The following is a 17,107-nucleotide window of genomic DNA, read 5'->3' on the forward strand; positions in this document are numbered from 1 at the left end:
TCAGTCATCTTCATATTTATTGCTTCCCAGTTATTTCAGCTGCATTATCGATCCTCCTTAACTAAAATTAGAAGCATCTTCTAAGGCAGACTCATGGGTCTTGATTGCTCTCTAGCACCTATGCACATATAATCAGAGTTCATTGGCACATCAGACTTCCAGATATGTGTCCTGGGACTGTCAGTTTCTATTATGCCACCTTAAGCAAGTTAATTAGGCTCTTTTAGTCTCAATGAAATGGGAGTAGTAGTAGTATATACCTCATAGGGTGTTTGTAAGGATTAAGCAACATACTGCATCTGAAGTTCCCGTCCTGGCACAGTGGAAATGAATTGCAGTAGGAACCATGAGGTTTCGGGTTTGATCCCTGGCCTTGCTCAGTGGGTTAAGGATCCCGAATTGCTGTGAGCTGTGGTGTAGGTCACAGACGAGGCTCAGATCCTGCATTGCTGTGGCTCTGGTGTGGGCTGGCGGCTACAGTTCTTATTGGACTCCTAGCCTGGGAACCACCATATGCCGCAGGTACAGCCCTTAAAAAAAAAAAAAAAAAAAAAAAAAAATTCTGTATCTAAAACACATAGGAGTTCCCATCGTGGCTCAGTGGTTAATGAATCCAACTAGGATCCATGAGGTTGCGGGTTCGATCCCTGCCCTTGCTCAATGGGTTAAGGATCCGGCATTGCTCTGAGCTGTGGTGTAGGTTGCAGACGTGGCTTGGATCTGGCATTGCTGTGGCTGTGGTTCAGGCCGACGGCTACAGCTCCGATTAGACCCCTAGCCTGGGAACCTCCATATACCGCAGAAGCAGCCCTAGAAATGGCAAAAAGACAAAATAAATAAATAAATAAACATTTAGAACAGTCCTTGGCATCTGATTAAACATTCAAGAAGTATTATACTGATTAGTATTATTATTAAATGCCTTAGTGATTAAACTATGTCTTCTGTAACAAGTTTTAGGTTTTACATTTTTTTTAAATCTCTCACAGGTTTTGGCTGTTGGTTTGAGGACTGGTGTAACTGAATGGCCTGAGCCTCTGGAAGCAAAATCTGCTGTTGAACTTGTGCAGGAATTTCTGAATGGTGTTTGTTTACTTAAGTCATACTTGCTTTTCTTTTTGTTTACTTTTCTTAATTGGGAATTTATACTTGCTGTGTTTAAATATTAGTTGTCTTTTTAGGCTTGGTTTTCCTTTTGGTTGGGATACATCTAAAGCTGTGAGGTCTGTCATGGTGAGAGGGACAGCTGTCATTCTGAATTGCTAATGGTAAACATCTCAGTAATTTTAGAATAGTATGTATTTAATTTATATTTTTTTATGCTGCAGTCATATTTCAGATTTCAGGAGAAGAGGGATGAACAGTAACCTTTGAGCACCTTCCATGTGCTTGACATTGTGTGTCAGGAGATTTCACGGTACCTCAGTTTGTCCTCACACCCCTATGTAGTGGGTGTGTGTTATAACCTCTATTGGAGAGTTCTGTAATTTGCTAAAATACCAGTTTGCACTTCTACTATCCTCATTTGCCATTTGGAAATAGGATTAGGATGGAGATAATTTGGAAAGCAGAAAAGTAAATCCAGAATTAATAAGCTTTTACCACTTTCTAGACTTAAATACGCTGAATGGATTTGGTGATTCTACCAAAAAGGACACAGAGGTAAGTGATTGCTATCAGAACTGTACACTGAAATAGCTTGTACAATTTGGTTGTGCTGTTGTCTTTCATGTCATACAATCTCAAATGAATCTGGTACAGCCAGCAGTATTATGAGCATACTTTTTTGTTGCTCTTTCATGTCAGCACTGGCAATTATTTTCCTTGAGAACTGATAAATATTTTTATTTATTTATTTACTTATTTATTTTGCTTTTTTAGGGCTGCACCTGAGGCATGTGGAGGTTCCCAGGCTAGGGGTCAAATCAGAGCTACAGCTGCCGGCCTACACCAGAGCCATAGCAATGCGGGATCCGAACCACATCTGTGACCTACACCACAGCTCATGGCAACACCAGATCCTTAATCCACTGAGTGAGGCCAGGGATCCAACCCACAACCTAGTCAGATTTGTTTCCGGTCTGCCACGATGGGAACTCCAAGAACTGATAAATATTTTTAAAGGGAACAAATATATTTATTATTAATTGCTTACTACAGAGAACTGAAAATGTCTATGTTAATATACTGTTAACATATGGTATTACTATAGTATATTAATATGCTGTAGGATGGTATGTTAATATGCCACAGGTGACATTATTAAGTTGCACTAAATTTGTTATTTGACAAAAAGGAAGATGGAGACAAAGGTAATTAAATATTTTTCCATGGGAGGAAAATTGAATGCTTGCTTTTAGGCCTCATAGTTTAAAAAGAATTTTAGGGGTACAGTTTTTGACTGTCTATTGATTTATATCTCCTCATTAGTGAATGAACTTAGAGAAGATGCATTCATGTCTCTTTTTGAGTGTGTTCATGATTTCGCATTTTCTCAGAGCAGCATTTGAAAGCTTATTGGTCTTAAACCTTTTTATTCTTTGAAAAGTAAACTGAATATTCTCTGGCACTCACTTCTTTTCCAGGCAGTGAAGCATGACTCCGCCGCAGTTGATCAGTCCATGGCATGTCTTCTTACAGTACGTGGTGATCTTGATTTTGCTGAGCAGCTGTGGTGCAAAATGAGCAGTAGTAGGTATCCATTAGGGTTGTGAAATAAAATTTTTCCTGTTATGTCTTAGGCTTACTTTTAAGTCTTTTGGAAATAATACACTGTGTACTGCTAGTCTTGTGTGGACATCTGGTTCCTATTTTATCAAAATCATTTCTAATAATGCATTGGCATATTCTACTCAAGAATTGTACTAAGACAAGGCAATTCATAGAATCTGTTTTTTTTCTCCTAACTAAAGTATAAGATTGGTTTTTATGCTATATTTGTAATGAACCAAAACATATACCTTAGTTGAGATTAAGAAATGAAAAGATACTCTGTAATATTTTACTAAATATGTCATTTTATGTTAGTAAGTTTCTTTTTTATAAAATGCTCTCAAGAGGGAGGGGCTTTAATTTCTTTCCCCCTTCCCCATTCATAAAGTTCAGATACTTCACTTCATTTGTGTATCCTTAAAATTAATGACATATATAATCTGCAGAAGTGACCATGAAAATAATGTTAGACTGACTTGTTTTCCAAGCTGTGATTTCTTATCAAGACTTGGTGAAGTGTTTTGCGTTGATCATCCAGAGTCTCCAACGTGGTGATATACAGCCATGGGTAGGTTTAGTATTGTTTGTTAGAACCTTTTCTCATCAGCATATCACACTGGTTAAGGACGCAAGTTCTGAAGAAGACTGTTTGAGATTGAATTCCAGCTCTGCTACTTTCTAGCTGTGTAAACTTGGGCTGGTTCCTTAATTCATGTACAGTGCTTAGCATCTAGCTTAAGGTTAAGTGCTTAGTATTTGTAAGCTACTAATATTGTAATTGTTACTGTTGCTGTGAATGATTATTCTCATATACTACTGATGAGAATACAAATTGGAACACTGTCTAAAAAGCAGTTAGGATAAAGTATTGAGAGCCTCAAAATGTATCCAGCCTAAGGTCATGCAGAAATATTTATCAAGATATGGAGTTCCAATTGTGGCTCAGTGGGTTAGTAACCTGACTAGTATCCTTGAGGATGTGGGTTTGATCCCTGGCCCTGCTCAGTGGGTTATGGATCTGGTATTGCCATGAGCTGTGGTGTAGTTGCAGATGCAGCTCAGATCTGGCATTGCTGTGGCTGTGGTATAGGCTGGCAGCTGCAGCTCCAATTGAACCCCTAGCCTGGGAACTTCCGTATGCCGCATGTGTGCACCACCCCCCAAAAATTTCTTGGAGTGGTGCTTTAGAAACTGATAGGTTTGTAACTTGGGTGCTTTTATCTGAATAATTTGTAGTGTTAGGAGATGAATGTAAGCTTATAGTTCTTAGCTTTTAGCTAATGCAGTTCACTTTTCTTTTGCTTGATGGACTTTTTATATTTTTATTTGTGGTTTTATCAACTTTTCTCAATTTCTAGCTTCATAGTGGGAGTAACAGTTTACTAAGTAAGCTCATTCATCAGTCTTACCATGGAACCATGGACACGGTTTCTCTCAGCGGGACTGTTCCAGTTCAGATGCTTTTGGAAATTGGTTTGGATAAATTGAAGAAAGATTATATCTGTTTTTTCATAGGTAGGTCCCTTGTCCAGCTTAAAAAATGAAAAGCTACATCACAATTGTCAGCCATGGGTATTCTCAGATTTTATCTTTGTTCTTGTCCCTAATTATTTGTAGTCCTGGCTTTGTCCCTGGTTCACTGTGAGATAGACAGTTCCATTTTCTGAGCCTTAGTTTCCCCCTTGATAAAGATAGTAGATTAAAGATAGCTATAGTTTTTGTTTGTCTTTAGTTCAAACATTTTGAGATTCTGTAAAGTTAATGTAGTAAATTAAAAATGCTATTTTAATAGCCATCATTTGGTTGTTTTTACTAGGAGCAAACTGTAATCATTTTTAGAATGAGTATTAGTTTATATTTATAGTGTAATGTAACAGGAAGTTTGGCTTTTTGTGAGAAACTGTTTAGCTTGAACATTTATTTATGAACTATGAAATTTTTTCTTAGGTTCTTAATGTGTAATAGATAATACCTAAAGCTTATTTGCATATATGTGTTTTTTCTTGATAGGTCAGGAACTTGCATCTTTGAATCATTTGGTGAGTTTATTTTTTTATTCTAAAGTTGGTTTTTCTTTTATTCAGTCATTCCACATACAGTTATTAAGTGCCTATTCTGTGCCAGCCTCTGTCCTAGGAAACATAAATAAGACAATTAATTATAATGTCTAGTAAGGGAGATAAAAAAAAGCCCATTCGATGTCACTTCTCATTTTCTATAAATTTATGATGGTAACATAAAGTTGTATCATACTTAAGCCAGTGTACTCCCACAACTCTGATTTATCAAAATGGTTAAGGAATGCCTTTCTTTGATAGGCCCTATAAGGAAATATTTCCTTTATATTCTCCTGACCCATTTCTATTACACATGAAAGATTACTTTCTGAAGAATTTGTTAGGTTCTTTAACATATTGATTCAAAAGGTACTTCTGGGTTTCAGGGTCACGATTATGAGCTTTTATATTTTCCTAGTGTCTTGATTTAGAAAGTTAAAGAGATTAAAGAGCATTCATACTGACCCTTGACATTTGTTGTAAGACTGTTTTAGAAAATGGATCTTCAAATGACATCTTTCTCATAAAAAAACAATATAGGAAAACTCTAGCTTTATCTGTTGTACAAAGTAAGACTCAAGTGGATTCTTTTGAGGGTTTTTTTTTTTTTTTTTTTTTTTTGCTATTCAAAATTTAAGCATTTTCTTAAGGATGCATATTTTTAGTGGAAACTTTTTTTATACATATTTTTCTAAACTTGGAAAATTAATAACATTTTTGAAAATTGCAATATAACACAAATATACCTTTAATCTTATCACTCAAGTGTGAGTGCCCTTATTTTTATGAATTCCCTTCAAATCATTTAATTTCTTTTGTCTTTTTAGGGCCACATGTATGGCACATGGAAGTTGCCAGGTTAGGGGCTGAATTAGAGCTACAGCTGCTGGCCTATACCACAGCCACAGCAACACTGGATACAAGGCACATCTGTGGCCTACACTGCAGCTTGTGGTGATGCTGGATCCTTAACCCACTGAGTGAGGCCAGTGATTGAATCTGTATCCTCATGGATGCTAGTAGGATTTGTAACCTGCTGAGCCACAATAGGAACTTCTCAAATCATTTAATAGGCCTGTTTTTTAAAAAATATAATTTGACTCCAGACTTTTGACAAAGATTCTTAAACTTTGTGAATCTCTTAGAAGGTGTATTAAAATGCTGATTCTTGGGCCCCAGTGATTCAGTAGGTCTAGGTCTCTGGAATTTGTCTTTTTAAAGAAACCATCTCTGTCTCCAGATGATTCTGATGCAGGTGATTTGCAGGTATATTAGTTTTTCTTTTGTTGTCATAACAAATTACCACACACTTAGTGTCTTAAAGCAACATGAAACGCAACATGGATGGAACTAGAGACTCTCATACTGAGAGAAGTAAGTCAGAAAGAGAAATACAGATACCATATGATATCACTTGTATCTGTAATCTAATATATGGCACAAATGAACCTTTCCACAGAAAAGAAAGTGATGGACTTGGAGAACAGACTTGTGTTTGCCAAGGGGGAGGGGGAGGGAGAGGGAATGGGTTGGATTGGGTATTGCCTTTGGAATGAATTAGCAATGAGATCCTGCTGTATAGCACTGGGAACTATGTCTAGTCACTTATGATGGGGGCATGATAATGTGAGAAAATAGAATGTGTATGTTTAACTGGGTCATCATGCTGTACAGTAGGAAAAAGAATTGTATTGGGGAAATAACAATTAAAAATTTTTTAAAAAAACAAAACAAAACACCAACATGAAACATAATTATTTTATAATTCTGTAGTTTGGAGGTCCAGTCTGGGTCTCACTAGGCTAAAATCAGGTTGTTGGCAGGCTGTGTTCCTCTCGAGTCTGACTATAGGAGAAGATCCATTTCCTGCTCATTTGATTTATTAGCAGAATTCAGTTCCTCATGGTTGTAAGACTGAGGTATCTTTTACTGGCTGGCTGTAAACTGAGGGCTATTCCTGTCTTCCAAAGGCCAACCCATACCTTGGCTCCTGGCATCCTCCTTCCATCTCCATAGAAGCCCTAGCCTATCAAGAGCTTCTCATGCTGTATCTCTGCTTCTCTTTCTCTGCCTCCCATATCTAGTTAGAAGAGCTCACTTGATTAGATTGGGCTCCTTGCGTAATTCAGGATACTATCCCTATTTCAAGGTCAAATGACCTTATATATCTGTGACCTTAAATCCTTAAAGCCATAAATGTAATATACACACAGGTTCTGAGATTCAGACATGGACATCTGTTGAGAGTGGTTTCTGCCTATTACAGCAGGCCACGTTTTAAGAAGCCCTCAGTAGGCTGCACTGCCTCCAAATAGACAGTAACGTGAGACCCTGTCACCTCTTTTCTATGTGGGGTCTTGTGGACAGAGAGGTGGACCAGCCTAGGTTGTAGCGTGAGCAGAGAGCATCAGAGGGGAAAGGCACTTTGGGTCTGTTCCTTTGAGAAAAAGACCTGAGTGGTCCAGTGCCAGAGCTGTCAGGCGACCACTGGCAGTGTGGATGGCAGGTGCGGGGAAGGTTGTGGTCTGTAGCCAGTGGTGAGTGGGGGGCTATTTTGGGGTACTGTTTTCCTGGGACCGTGCCTATATCCTTGCTTGTGCTATTTTCACATTTTGGAATAATCTGTGTGAGACAGTAAATATGTCTCTGTATTTTGGATTTAACTATAAATTAATTTGCATGAAATTAATTTATCATATTTTTGCATACCTTCCGTTAAACTGTAATTTAGGGTTATCCATGGGTCTCTCCCATTCCCGTGCTGTTACTCCAACTTAATTAAAAGATTATCATAATTTTTCCCTTCCTGTATTAGTTTTCTGCCTCACAAAATTTAGGAGATTAAAGGATTACAAATCCATTATCTCAGTTTCCAGGAGTTGGGAGTTGGGCACATTTTAGCTGGTCTGCTGCTCAGGGTGTCTGTCACAAGGCTAAAATCAGGGTGTCATCCGGAGGCTTGACTAGGGAAAGATCCACTTTCATGTTCCCTCACTTGCTGGCAGAATTATTTACTCATGGCCCTTGGACGAGGGTCTCCATTTTCTTTTAGCTGTTGGCCCAGGACCAGCCTCAGGTCATAAAGGGTGCTTATAGGTTCTTGCCACATGGCCCTCCTCACAACGTGGCAGTTTGTTGCTTTGAAGCCAGCAAGAGAGTATCTATAATGCTTAACCTTCTTAAAGAAATCACTCCTCTAGGTCATAGTAAGACCAGATGATAATCTCCCTTTTGATTAATTCCAAGTCAGTCAGTAACCTAATCTTGGGGTAAAAATGCATCATATTTACAGATTCTGCCCTCACTCAAAGAGAAGGGATTGTACAAGAAGTGTATTCCAGAGGCAAGAATCTTGCGGGTCATCATAGCATTCCACCTACCATACTTACCATGGCTTATGTCCTTAGGATGGGTTCTCAGAAAAAGGACTGCACTTTTTGTGATGCTTGACATAGTAGCATTGCCAACTTTCTTTTCCAAAGGGTCATGCCAATTTACCAGTAATGTATATGTTAATGGAAGCTTATCAATGCACTTACTTAATTTCTTGGTACTTCAGATTTACTATCTGTTTTTATTGGTGAATGTTCCCATCAACCTAACAAGTGTATTGAAGTTAAAAATTATTTTGTGAAGTTGCCATTCTCTCCCTCTGGAGAGTTTGGTGGGTGGTAGTAGTTGCCTACTTGGCCCTCCTTGGTGAAGCAGTTCTGTGATTTGCCTTTATCAGAAAATATGTATAATGGTTTGCTTAGAACATTCTCAGTGAAGACTTTACTTAGAGTTTAGTTTGAGAAATAGTATTGAATTGAGAAAAGCTATCTAGCCTGCCTCCTGTCTTCTTTTGCCCCTTTTTAAGCTTGCATCTATACTTAGGTTTAGCAGTCATAGTTAATTCTTTCCAGAGACTCCACTTGTTCTTTAACTCCCTCTTTTGTTTGTCCCTTTTCTCATTCCAGGAGTATTTCATTTCTCCATCAGTAGATACACATGAAAAGGTGTATCGTGTTCAAAAACTTCACCATATTCTTGAAATAGTAGTCAGTTGCATGCTTTTCATTAAACCTCAACATGAGCTTCTCTTTTCTTTAACACAGTAAGTATTCTGTTGTTTACATACATAAAAACATACTCTCTTTGGAAATAGTTGCAGCCGAAATAAGTGCATTTTTTTATTATCAGTTAGGATAAGATGTGTCACCCTGTCTTCACAATAGCAGAAAGGTTCTAAGTCGTTGCCATGAAAGGAAAGGGTTTGGACTCAGAAGGAATCAGGTTGGACACTTGGCTCTAGCACATCCTTTCTACCGAAGTTTCCTTTCACTGCATCTTGTTTTTTCACCTAGAAAAGCATGTAATGTGTATAAAGTACGTGACAAGAGGTACTTAATAAATATTAATTCCTTCTCTTTTCTTTACATCTTTATAAATATGGTCAAGCTAATCTTTGCCGGTCATTCTTATGGTAACTGAATGGAATCAGATTTCATTATCAGACCTCTCTGAATAGTATTGCTGAAATTTTAGAGATTCTGTCAGTAAGTTTGACTAAAAACAGTTTAGAATAATCCTTGTACATGGATTGCTGGTGTCTTATGTGTATAATTTGAAGCTTCAAATTGGAAATAAGTAAACTGTCCAGTGGAAGAACTGGGTTTCATTTTCCCCATGAAAGGAAAAGTACATTGCCTTTTCCAAAATTAGAATTTGCCTCAGTTGTAAAGGGGAAAGTTTGAAATTGTTACTGTTTTTTTTTCCCCCATTAAATATCAGTAGAATATATGAATTAAAATATATGAATTAACTCTTTAATTCCCCATACTTGGGAAATAGTGGAGGCTATATCTTTGTTTTTCTTTTGCCTTTTTGTTTTTCATATATCTTTCTCCCCATTTAAACCTTTACTTGAGCTCAACTTAAATAAATTTATGTTCACTATTAATTTTTAAAAAGTGAATGAAATTTCCTTTCAGAGAAAAAACATAACCTAAGTGTTGTTTGGATATTTCCTTAATGAGCTTTAGACTTCCAGAAAGCCTTTATCTCCAAGTGGCATTTTTCCCCAAAGCAATTCTTTTTTTTTTTTTTTTTTTCTTTTTAGATCTTGCATAAAATATTATAAACAAAATCCTCTTGATGAGCAACACATTTTCCAGCTGCCAATCAGACCAACTGCTATAAAAAATTTGTATCAAAAGTAAGTAATTTAATCTTTCAGTTATACTTCAAGTCCAGTCATGATTCTAGACAATTTCAGTGTCTGTTTCATGGGGAACCTCATGACCCAGAGTTGCTTCACCCCTAAAACCATACTCCTCGGCTTCCCACTCTCTGAACGGAGTCTGGTAGAGTCTTTCCTCATCCTTCCCCTGGACCTTTGGTCTGTTCTTTTTAGACTATTGGTCTTCTTACTCTTTCATTTTTCTTTCAATTTGTAATTTCTTCATAGGATAGGGCAGAAACTTTAGCCGGAAGGGAAGAGACAAATTGGGAGAAAAGTGGTCAAGGTAATGACAACAAAGTCAAGATTGTGGCTGTGGGAGCGAGAAAAAGATTTGGGGTTTGAGAGATATGGTAGTGAAGCTAAGATGATAGATTGGCCATCCACATGAACACTAAGGTTCCCTCAAATCGGGGTCCCCCCAACTCTTCTCTCAGCATGTAATAGACTTGGAATTCCTCTCATACTAAAGCCACTCTATTTATACCCTCCCTGTAATCCCTGAAATTGTTAGCCAAACCCCATCATTTCCCTGAAATTGGTTGACAAAGATTGCCAGTAACCTTCTATTTGCCAAATCTAGAGGACACTTGCAGGAGAAGTATTTTTTGGCCCCTTGTGTAATTAGCTGGCCCAGCAATTCTTTATCCCTAAATAAGTGCTTATAAGGTTCTGTGGCATTTAACACTATTGCTTTCCTTTTTTTTTGTCTTCCTGCCATTTTCTTGGGCTGCTCCTGCGGCATATGGAGGTTCCCAGGCTAGGGGACTAATTGGAGCTGTAGCCACCGGCCTACGCCAGAGCCACAGCAACAGGGGATCCGAGCCGCATCTGCGGACTACACCACAGCTAACGGCAATGCTGGATCCCTAACCCACTAAGCAAGGCCAGGGATCAAACCCGCAACCTCATTGTTCCTAGTTGGATTCGTTAACCACTGAACCACGATGGGAACTCCCACTATTGCTTTCCTGAACCTATCCCTTTCCTTTATTTTCATAACATTCTGTCTTAATTTTACCTCTATCCTTCTCACCTCCTCCAAGACTGAATAGTTCTCTTTTCAAATTCTTTTTCCTCCGAGTTCCCATTGTGGCACAATGGAAATGAATCTGACTAGTATCCATGAGGGTATAGATTCAATCCCTGGCCTTGAAGGTCAGACGGGGCTCCAATCTTGTGTTGCTGTGGTTCTAGCATAGGCCGGCAACAGTAGCTCCGATTTGACCTCTAGCCTGGGAACTTACATATGCCACAGGTGCACCCCTAAAAAGCAAAAAAAAAAAAAAAAATCTTCTTCCTCTGCTTCCTTTATATGTGAGTGTCCAACAGAACTCCACCCTCTGCCCTCTTTTCTTACATTCTTCTGTCTTCCTGAGGTGATTGCATTCACACCCAGAGCTTCAGTTCCTCTGGGCTAATGATATAATTCATAACCTGTATCCTGCTTCTCCTGAGCTTCATAGCCATGTGAATCCTCAAATTCAGACTCTTCACCCTCTTCCTAACACTTCCACCTCCTATGTTCCTCTCAAGTAGCCATCATTAATCTCCGCCTAATGTCCTAAACAGAAACCCAGGACTTATTTTCCACTTATTATTGTCACTTCCTCCCTCCTTGAAATGGTTACCAAGTCCTGACCTCCTAGCAAACTCTTGAATCCTCTCCTTTCTCTCCTCCTTCACATCATCATTGCCTTATTTCACATCTGCTCTTTTCATACCTGGGCTAAGGACAGGAAAAAATCCTTTTTCCTATCTACCTTCTGCCTCCATTATCTTCCTACTTTATGTCACAAAGTGAGCTTCCTAAAATTCAAATCCCATCATGACTCCTTTCTGTTTAAATGGCTCCCTTACCTTTATTTATTTATTTATTTTTTGTCTTTTTGCCTTTTCTAGGGCCGCTTCTGCATCATATGAAGGTTCCCTGGCTAGGGGTTGAATCAGAGCGGTAGCCACCGGCCTACGCCACAGCCACAGCAACTCAGGATCCAAGCCGCATCTGCAACCTACACCACAGCTGATGGCAACACCGGATCCCTAACCCACTGAGCAAGGCCAGGGATCAAACCTGCAACCTCATGGTTCCTAGTCGGATTCGTTAACCACTGCACCACGACGGGAACTCCACTCCCTTACCTTTAGAACAGAGTTCCACCCCCGTGTATGATCTGCCAGACTGTCTGTACCCAGCCTCTGTGCCTTTCTGGCTCATTTGCCACCACACCTTCCCACTCTGCTTTTGAGTCAGAGATACTGTGTTATTGCATTTCCTCAGGCACCACACGTACTTACCCCTCGGTGCCTACAGCCGTGTCCTTCCTTCATCTGGGACCTTGTCTGCTTAACTGACTCCTCACAATTTCATTATAAGCTCAGCTCGAAGGCCACAGTCTCTGAGGATTCTTTTCCAACTGCACAATCCCAGTCAGAGTTAAATTACCCTTTTTATTATCCCCTCTCATATTCCTTATTTCTCTTTTATAGCATTTTTCAAAATTGAATAATTATTTTTTATTGAAATATAGTTGACTCACCATATTGTGTTAGTTTCAGGTGTACAGCAGAGTAATTTAGTTATATGTATATTTTTAGAGTCTTTTTAAAGTTATTATAAGATATTGTATATTGTTTCCTTTATAGCTTACAGTAAATCCTTGTTGTTCATCTCTTTTATATATAGAGGTGTGTGTCTTTTAATCCCATACTCCTAATTTAACCCTCCCCTCTTTTTGGTAACCATAAGTTAGTTTCCTATATCTATGAGTTTGTTTCTGGATTTTTGTGTATGGTTTTTTGTTTGTTTGTTTTTTGTTTTTTTGCTGCACCCACAGCATGCAGAAATTCTGGAGCCAGGGATCAAAACTATGCCACAGCAGAGACCCAAGTCAGAGAGCAATAGCAATGCTGAACCTTTAACCTACTGAGCCACCAGGGAACTCCGTGTTTCTGTTTTGTATATAAGTTCACCTGTATTATTTTTTATTTTTTAATTTTTTGGCCACCCCACGGCATGTGGAAGTTCCTTGGCCAGGGATCAAATCAGACCCAGAGCTACGACCTACCCCATGGCTATAGCAACACCATATCCTTAACCTACTATGCTGGGCCAGGGAGCAAACCGGCACCTCCACAGAGACAAGCCGGATCATTAACCCACTGCGCTATATCAGAAATGCCTATATTATTTTTTAGATTCCACATATTAATGAAATCATGTATTTGTCTTTCTCTCTTACTTAGTATGGTAGTCTCTGGGTCCACCCATGTTGCTGCAAATGGCATTCTTTCATTCTTTTTTATAGCTAAGTAGCATTTCATTGCATATACGTACCACATCTTCTTTATCCATTCATCTGTGGATGGACACTAGGTTGTTTCCATGTCTTGGCTATTGTGAATAGTGCTATACATTGGGGTGCATGCATCTTTTCAATTATAGAGTTTTCATCTTTTCTGAATATATGCCCAGGAGTGTGATTGCTAAATCATATGGTAGCTCTATTTTTAGGTGTTTTTTTTAAGGAACCTCCACAATGTTCTCCATAGTGGCTCCATCAACTGTTATTTATGTTCTTGTTCTTCTCCCACTCTTGATTGTGCTTCTTGAGAGAGAGTACTGTAGGCCACCAGGGAAATCTGAGAGTATCGTGACTGCTCCATCTCTTCTTCCTCCTCAGTGCTTATCACAGAAGGACTTTTCTATGTGACTAAAGAAGGAAGGAACTAGGTATTACTTTTCTTTGACGGTTTTTCTTTCCTTAGTGAGAAGCCACAGAAATGGAGAGTGGAAATAAATAGTGGTCAAAAGAAGGTGAAAACAGTTTGGCAACTGAGTGACAGCCCACCTTTCGACCATCTGAGTTTTCATAAACCTGGTAAAGATGGTTTGTAGTCTTTTCACATCAGTTATTCCATTAGAAAATAAACTAAGTTTACCAGTAGAGCTTATCATTAGAGCTCTTGTGCCTAGTTTTAAATTCTTTTCCTGAACTCCAGGTATAAGCCTATTTTTTCTGGGGAAAAAAAAAATCATGAAAAAGTGCTTTTTCTCATCATCCTGGCTAGAGGAACTTATTAAAAGAGTCAAGCAATAGGGACATGGGTATAAAATAGATTATAAAATGGAAATGCCAGCTCATACTTCACATTCCTGTGCACTGTTTAAAACAGTGATGATATTTCTGCTCTAATCCCTTCTCCGTGGCTAGAATAATTAGCTGACCCATTAAGTCTTCCTCAGTAAGTACTATGAAACTGTTTCCTTTGTGCACGTGGATTGTGTGGTGCTGTCATCTCTTATTTGTATAATTCTTTTTAAAATTTTTTTAAAATTATAGTTTGATTTACAATGTTCTATCAATTTCTGCTATACAGCCAAGTGAGCCAGTTATACATATATATTACACACATTCTTTTTCTCATATTATCTTCCATCATATGTGATTAGATATAATTCCCTGTGTATACAGCAGGATTATTTATACAATTCTGTTTTTTTCTCGTCTTTTTGTCTTTTTAGGGCCACACCCATGGCATATGGAGGTTCCCAGACTAGGGGTCAAATCGGAGCTGTAGCCGCCGGCCTCCGCCAGATCCAGCCATAGCAACGCCAGATCCAAGCTGTGTCTATGACCTACACCACAGCTCACAGCAACACCGGATTCTTAACCCACTGAGTGAAACCAGGGATTGAACCTGCAACCTCATGGTTCCTAGTTGGATTTGTTTCCACTGCACCACAACGGAAACTTCTATTTACATAATTCTTAAATGGCTGACTCCTATATTGCAAGGATCATCCAAAATAAAATCTAATAATTTTAAGACAGAATTCAAGAAGATTTGAAAGGCTGGGAATATAAATAGTCCTCAATTGTAAATATTAAAGCCTAATAATCATTTATTTTTTGCCAAAGATCATAGGCATTTACAAAATTAGACTTCCTGTTTCATTGAACTGAGCACTTAGGTTGAATACTAGTTTCTCAAGTTACCTAGTGGTTTTGATAGTTAATATCAAAATCTGGAAGAATAAAGAGAGAAAAGTGTACTTTTAGCTGCCCTAGGAAGAGAGAATAAGGCTTCGGAGTTAATGGGGGAGAAAAACAGTGTCCAGTAAAATGCTGCTCATCCAAGGGGTGCTTGGCAAATGATTGTTGGTAATGCTGGAATATGAAAACCAAAACCTTGACCCACAAGGAAGTGGATGTGAACTCATCTAAATGTTAACTGTGTCATTTATTTTTGAAATATAGAAGGCTTCAGGAGAAAAAAAAATAGATATGTATCTAGCCCTAGGACTGTAAATCTTAAGCAGAAAATGTTTTGTGAAATACATATTATGATTGGGAAAAGACAGTTGTTTAACTGTAATGGAGGAGGCACAAAAATTAAAGCAGTAGGCTACCAAATTTAAAATATATAAGTTTTAAAAATTGGCTCTATCTTTTAGTTTGTTTAGTCATTTTCAATGCATCAAGAGGGTTGACTATTTAAAGGAATTGTCTGCTGATTTTTATCTAATAAATTCTCTGAAAGTAGAAGACATGTAATTCAAACTACCTCCTGATTATTGCAAAATTCAGCACTATACTTAGTAGAAAAGCAGGGTGGTAATCAATTTTTATCTGTCTCTCTGGTTGTAGATTTTTCTGAATTAACATTAAACGGTAGCCTGGAAGAAAGGATATCCTTTATTAACATGGTTACCTGCAGCCAGGTGCATTTCAAGTGAAGGATGCTGATGGGGCCCTCTGTAAGGTAGTATGTTCATTTTTTGTTCTCTCCAAATACTTAATGAATCCAAGCCAGAGCTTTGGCAATGCCAGATCCGTAACCCACCGTGCAGGGCCAGGGTGACGTCCATAGTGACCCGAGCTGCTGCAGTCCCATTCTTGACCCGCTGCCACAGCAGGAACTCCCATAAATGCTGATTTAATATATTTGAAATATGGATTATTAGTAATCACATAAAAGGATTTACTGGGTGTCATTGAGCAGTGCAAGTCTTCAATTTCCTTTATACCTTTTGTAGTCAACTGACAGTTTAATTCTAAAACTGGCGAAACAGGGAGTTCCAGTCCTGGCTCAGTGGAAACAAATCTGACTAGTATCCATGAGGATGCAGGTTCAATCTCTGGCCTTGCTTAGTGGGTTAAGGATCTGGCATTGCCGTGAGCTGTGGTGTAGGTCACAGATGAGGCTCAGATCCCGCTTTGCTATGGCTGTGGCATAGGCTGGCAGCTATACCTCCAATTGGACCCCCAGCCTTGGAACTTCCATATGCCTCAGGTGTGGCCCTAAAAAGCAAAATAAATAAATAAAACTGGAGAAATGAAAAAAAACGTTTTGAATGGTAATGTCTTTGCAACTGAAATCAGTATATATGTAGAAAGAGAGTTTGATTTCAAAACCATTGATGGGAGTTCCCGTCGTGGCGCAGTGGTTAACGAATCCGACTAGGAACCATGAGGTTGCGGGTTCGGTCCCTGCCCTTGCTCAGTGGATTAACGATCTGGCATTGCTGTGAGCTGTGGTGTAGGTTGCAGACGCGGCTAGGATCCCACGTTGCTGTGGCTCTGGCGTAGGCTGGTGGCTACAGCTCCGATTCAACCCCTAGCCTGGGAACCTCCATATGCCGCGGAAGCGGCCCAAGAAATAGCAACAACAACAACCAAAAAGACAAAAAAAAAAAAAAAAACCATTGATGGAAGAGAAAAACCCTATTAATAGGTTATATGGACATTAAAAGCAAAATTTTGTTAGAAACAGTTGTAACCCAGCCCAGTTGTAGGACTGAGCCCCAGATATAAATACCCTTTTTAAAATGTTTTACTTGTATTAACCAAATGTTTGCTTAGTATTAACCAAAAGGATTAATGGAATAGCCTTTTCTGTTATCTTACTATTTCTGTGTTTCAGAAACAACATTAAATAGAGTCAAATAATGCATAAAATGCCTAATATCATTCTTTTTTGAGTTGTGTTTTGTACCCAAATAAATGGATATTAGCATTTTAGCTAAGAATAAAATGGGCTTTTTTTTTTAAAAAAAAAGCAGACTCTCTAGTTACAGAGAAGATATATAAATTAAATGATATTTTCTTTGAGG

The 17,107-nt window shown here is 38.6% G+C and overlaps 1 protein-coding gene across 2 annotated transcripts in view; it reads left to right on the top strand.

Moving 5' to 3' along the window:
- ZWILCH (zwilch kinetochore protein) overlaps positions 1-17,107 on the top strand; it is a 45,060-nt gene that overhangs the window by 26,761 nt on the left and 1,192 nt on the right. Inside the window, exons 9-18 of one of the 2 annotated variants that reach the window (XM_021100315.1) lie at positions 990-1,083; positions 1,613-1,662; positions 2,586-2,691; positions 3,201-3,280; positions 4,071-4,227; positions 4,723-4,751; positions 8,729-8,865; positions 9,871-9,966; positions 13,759-13,880; positions 15,642-15,756. In XM_021100315.1, coding sequence (XP_020955974.1) covers positions 990-1,083; positions 1,613-1,662; positions 2,586-2,691; positions 3,201-3,280; positions 4,071-4,227; positions 4,723-4,751; positions 8,729-8,865; positions 9,871-9,966; positions 13,759-13,880; positions 15,642-15,730 — 960 coding nt within the window. In that variant the 3' untranslated portion in view covers positions 15,731-15,756. The remainder of the gene's footprint in view (positions 1-989; positions 1,084-1,612; positions 1,663-2,585; positions 2,692-3,200; positions 3,281-4,070; positions 4,228-4,722; positions 4,752-8,728; positions 8,866-9,870; positions 9,967-13,758; positions 13,881-15,641; positions 15,757-17,107) is intronic. The other variant, XM_021100319.1, reaches the window with a different exon arrangement.

Source organism: Sus scrofa, chromosome 1 (assembly GCF_000003025.6).
Source record: "Sus scrofa isolate TJ Tabasco breed Duroc chromosome 1, Sscrofa11.1, whole genome shotgun sequence".
NCBI lineage: Eukaryota > Metazoa > Chordata > Mammalia > Artiodactyla > Suidae > Sus > Sus scrofa.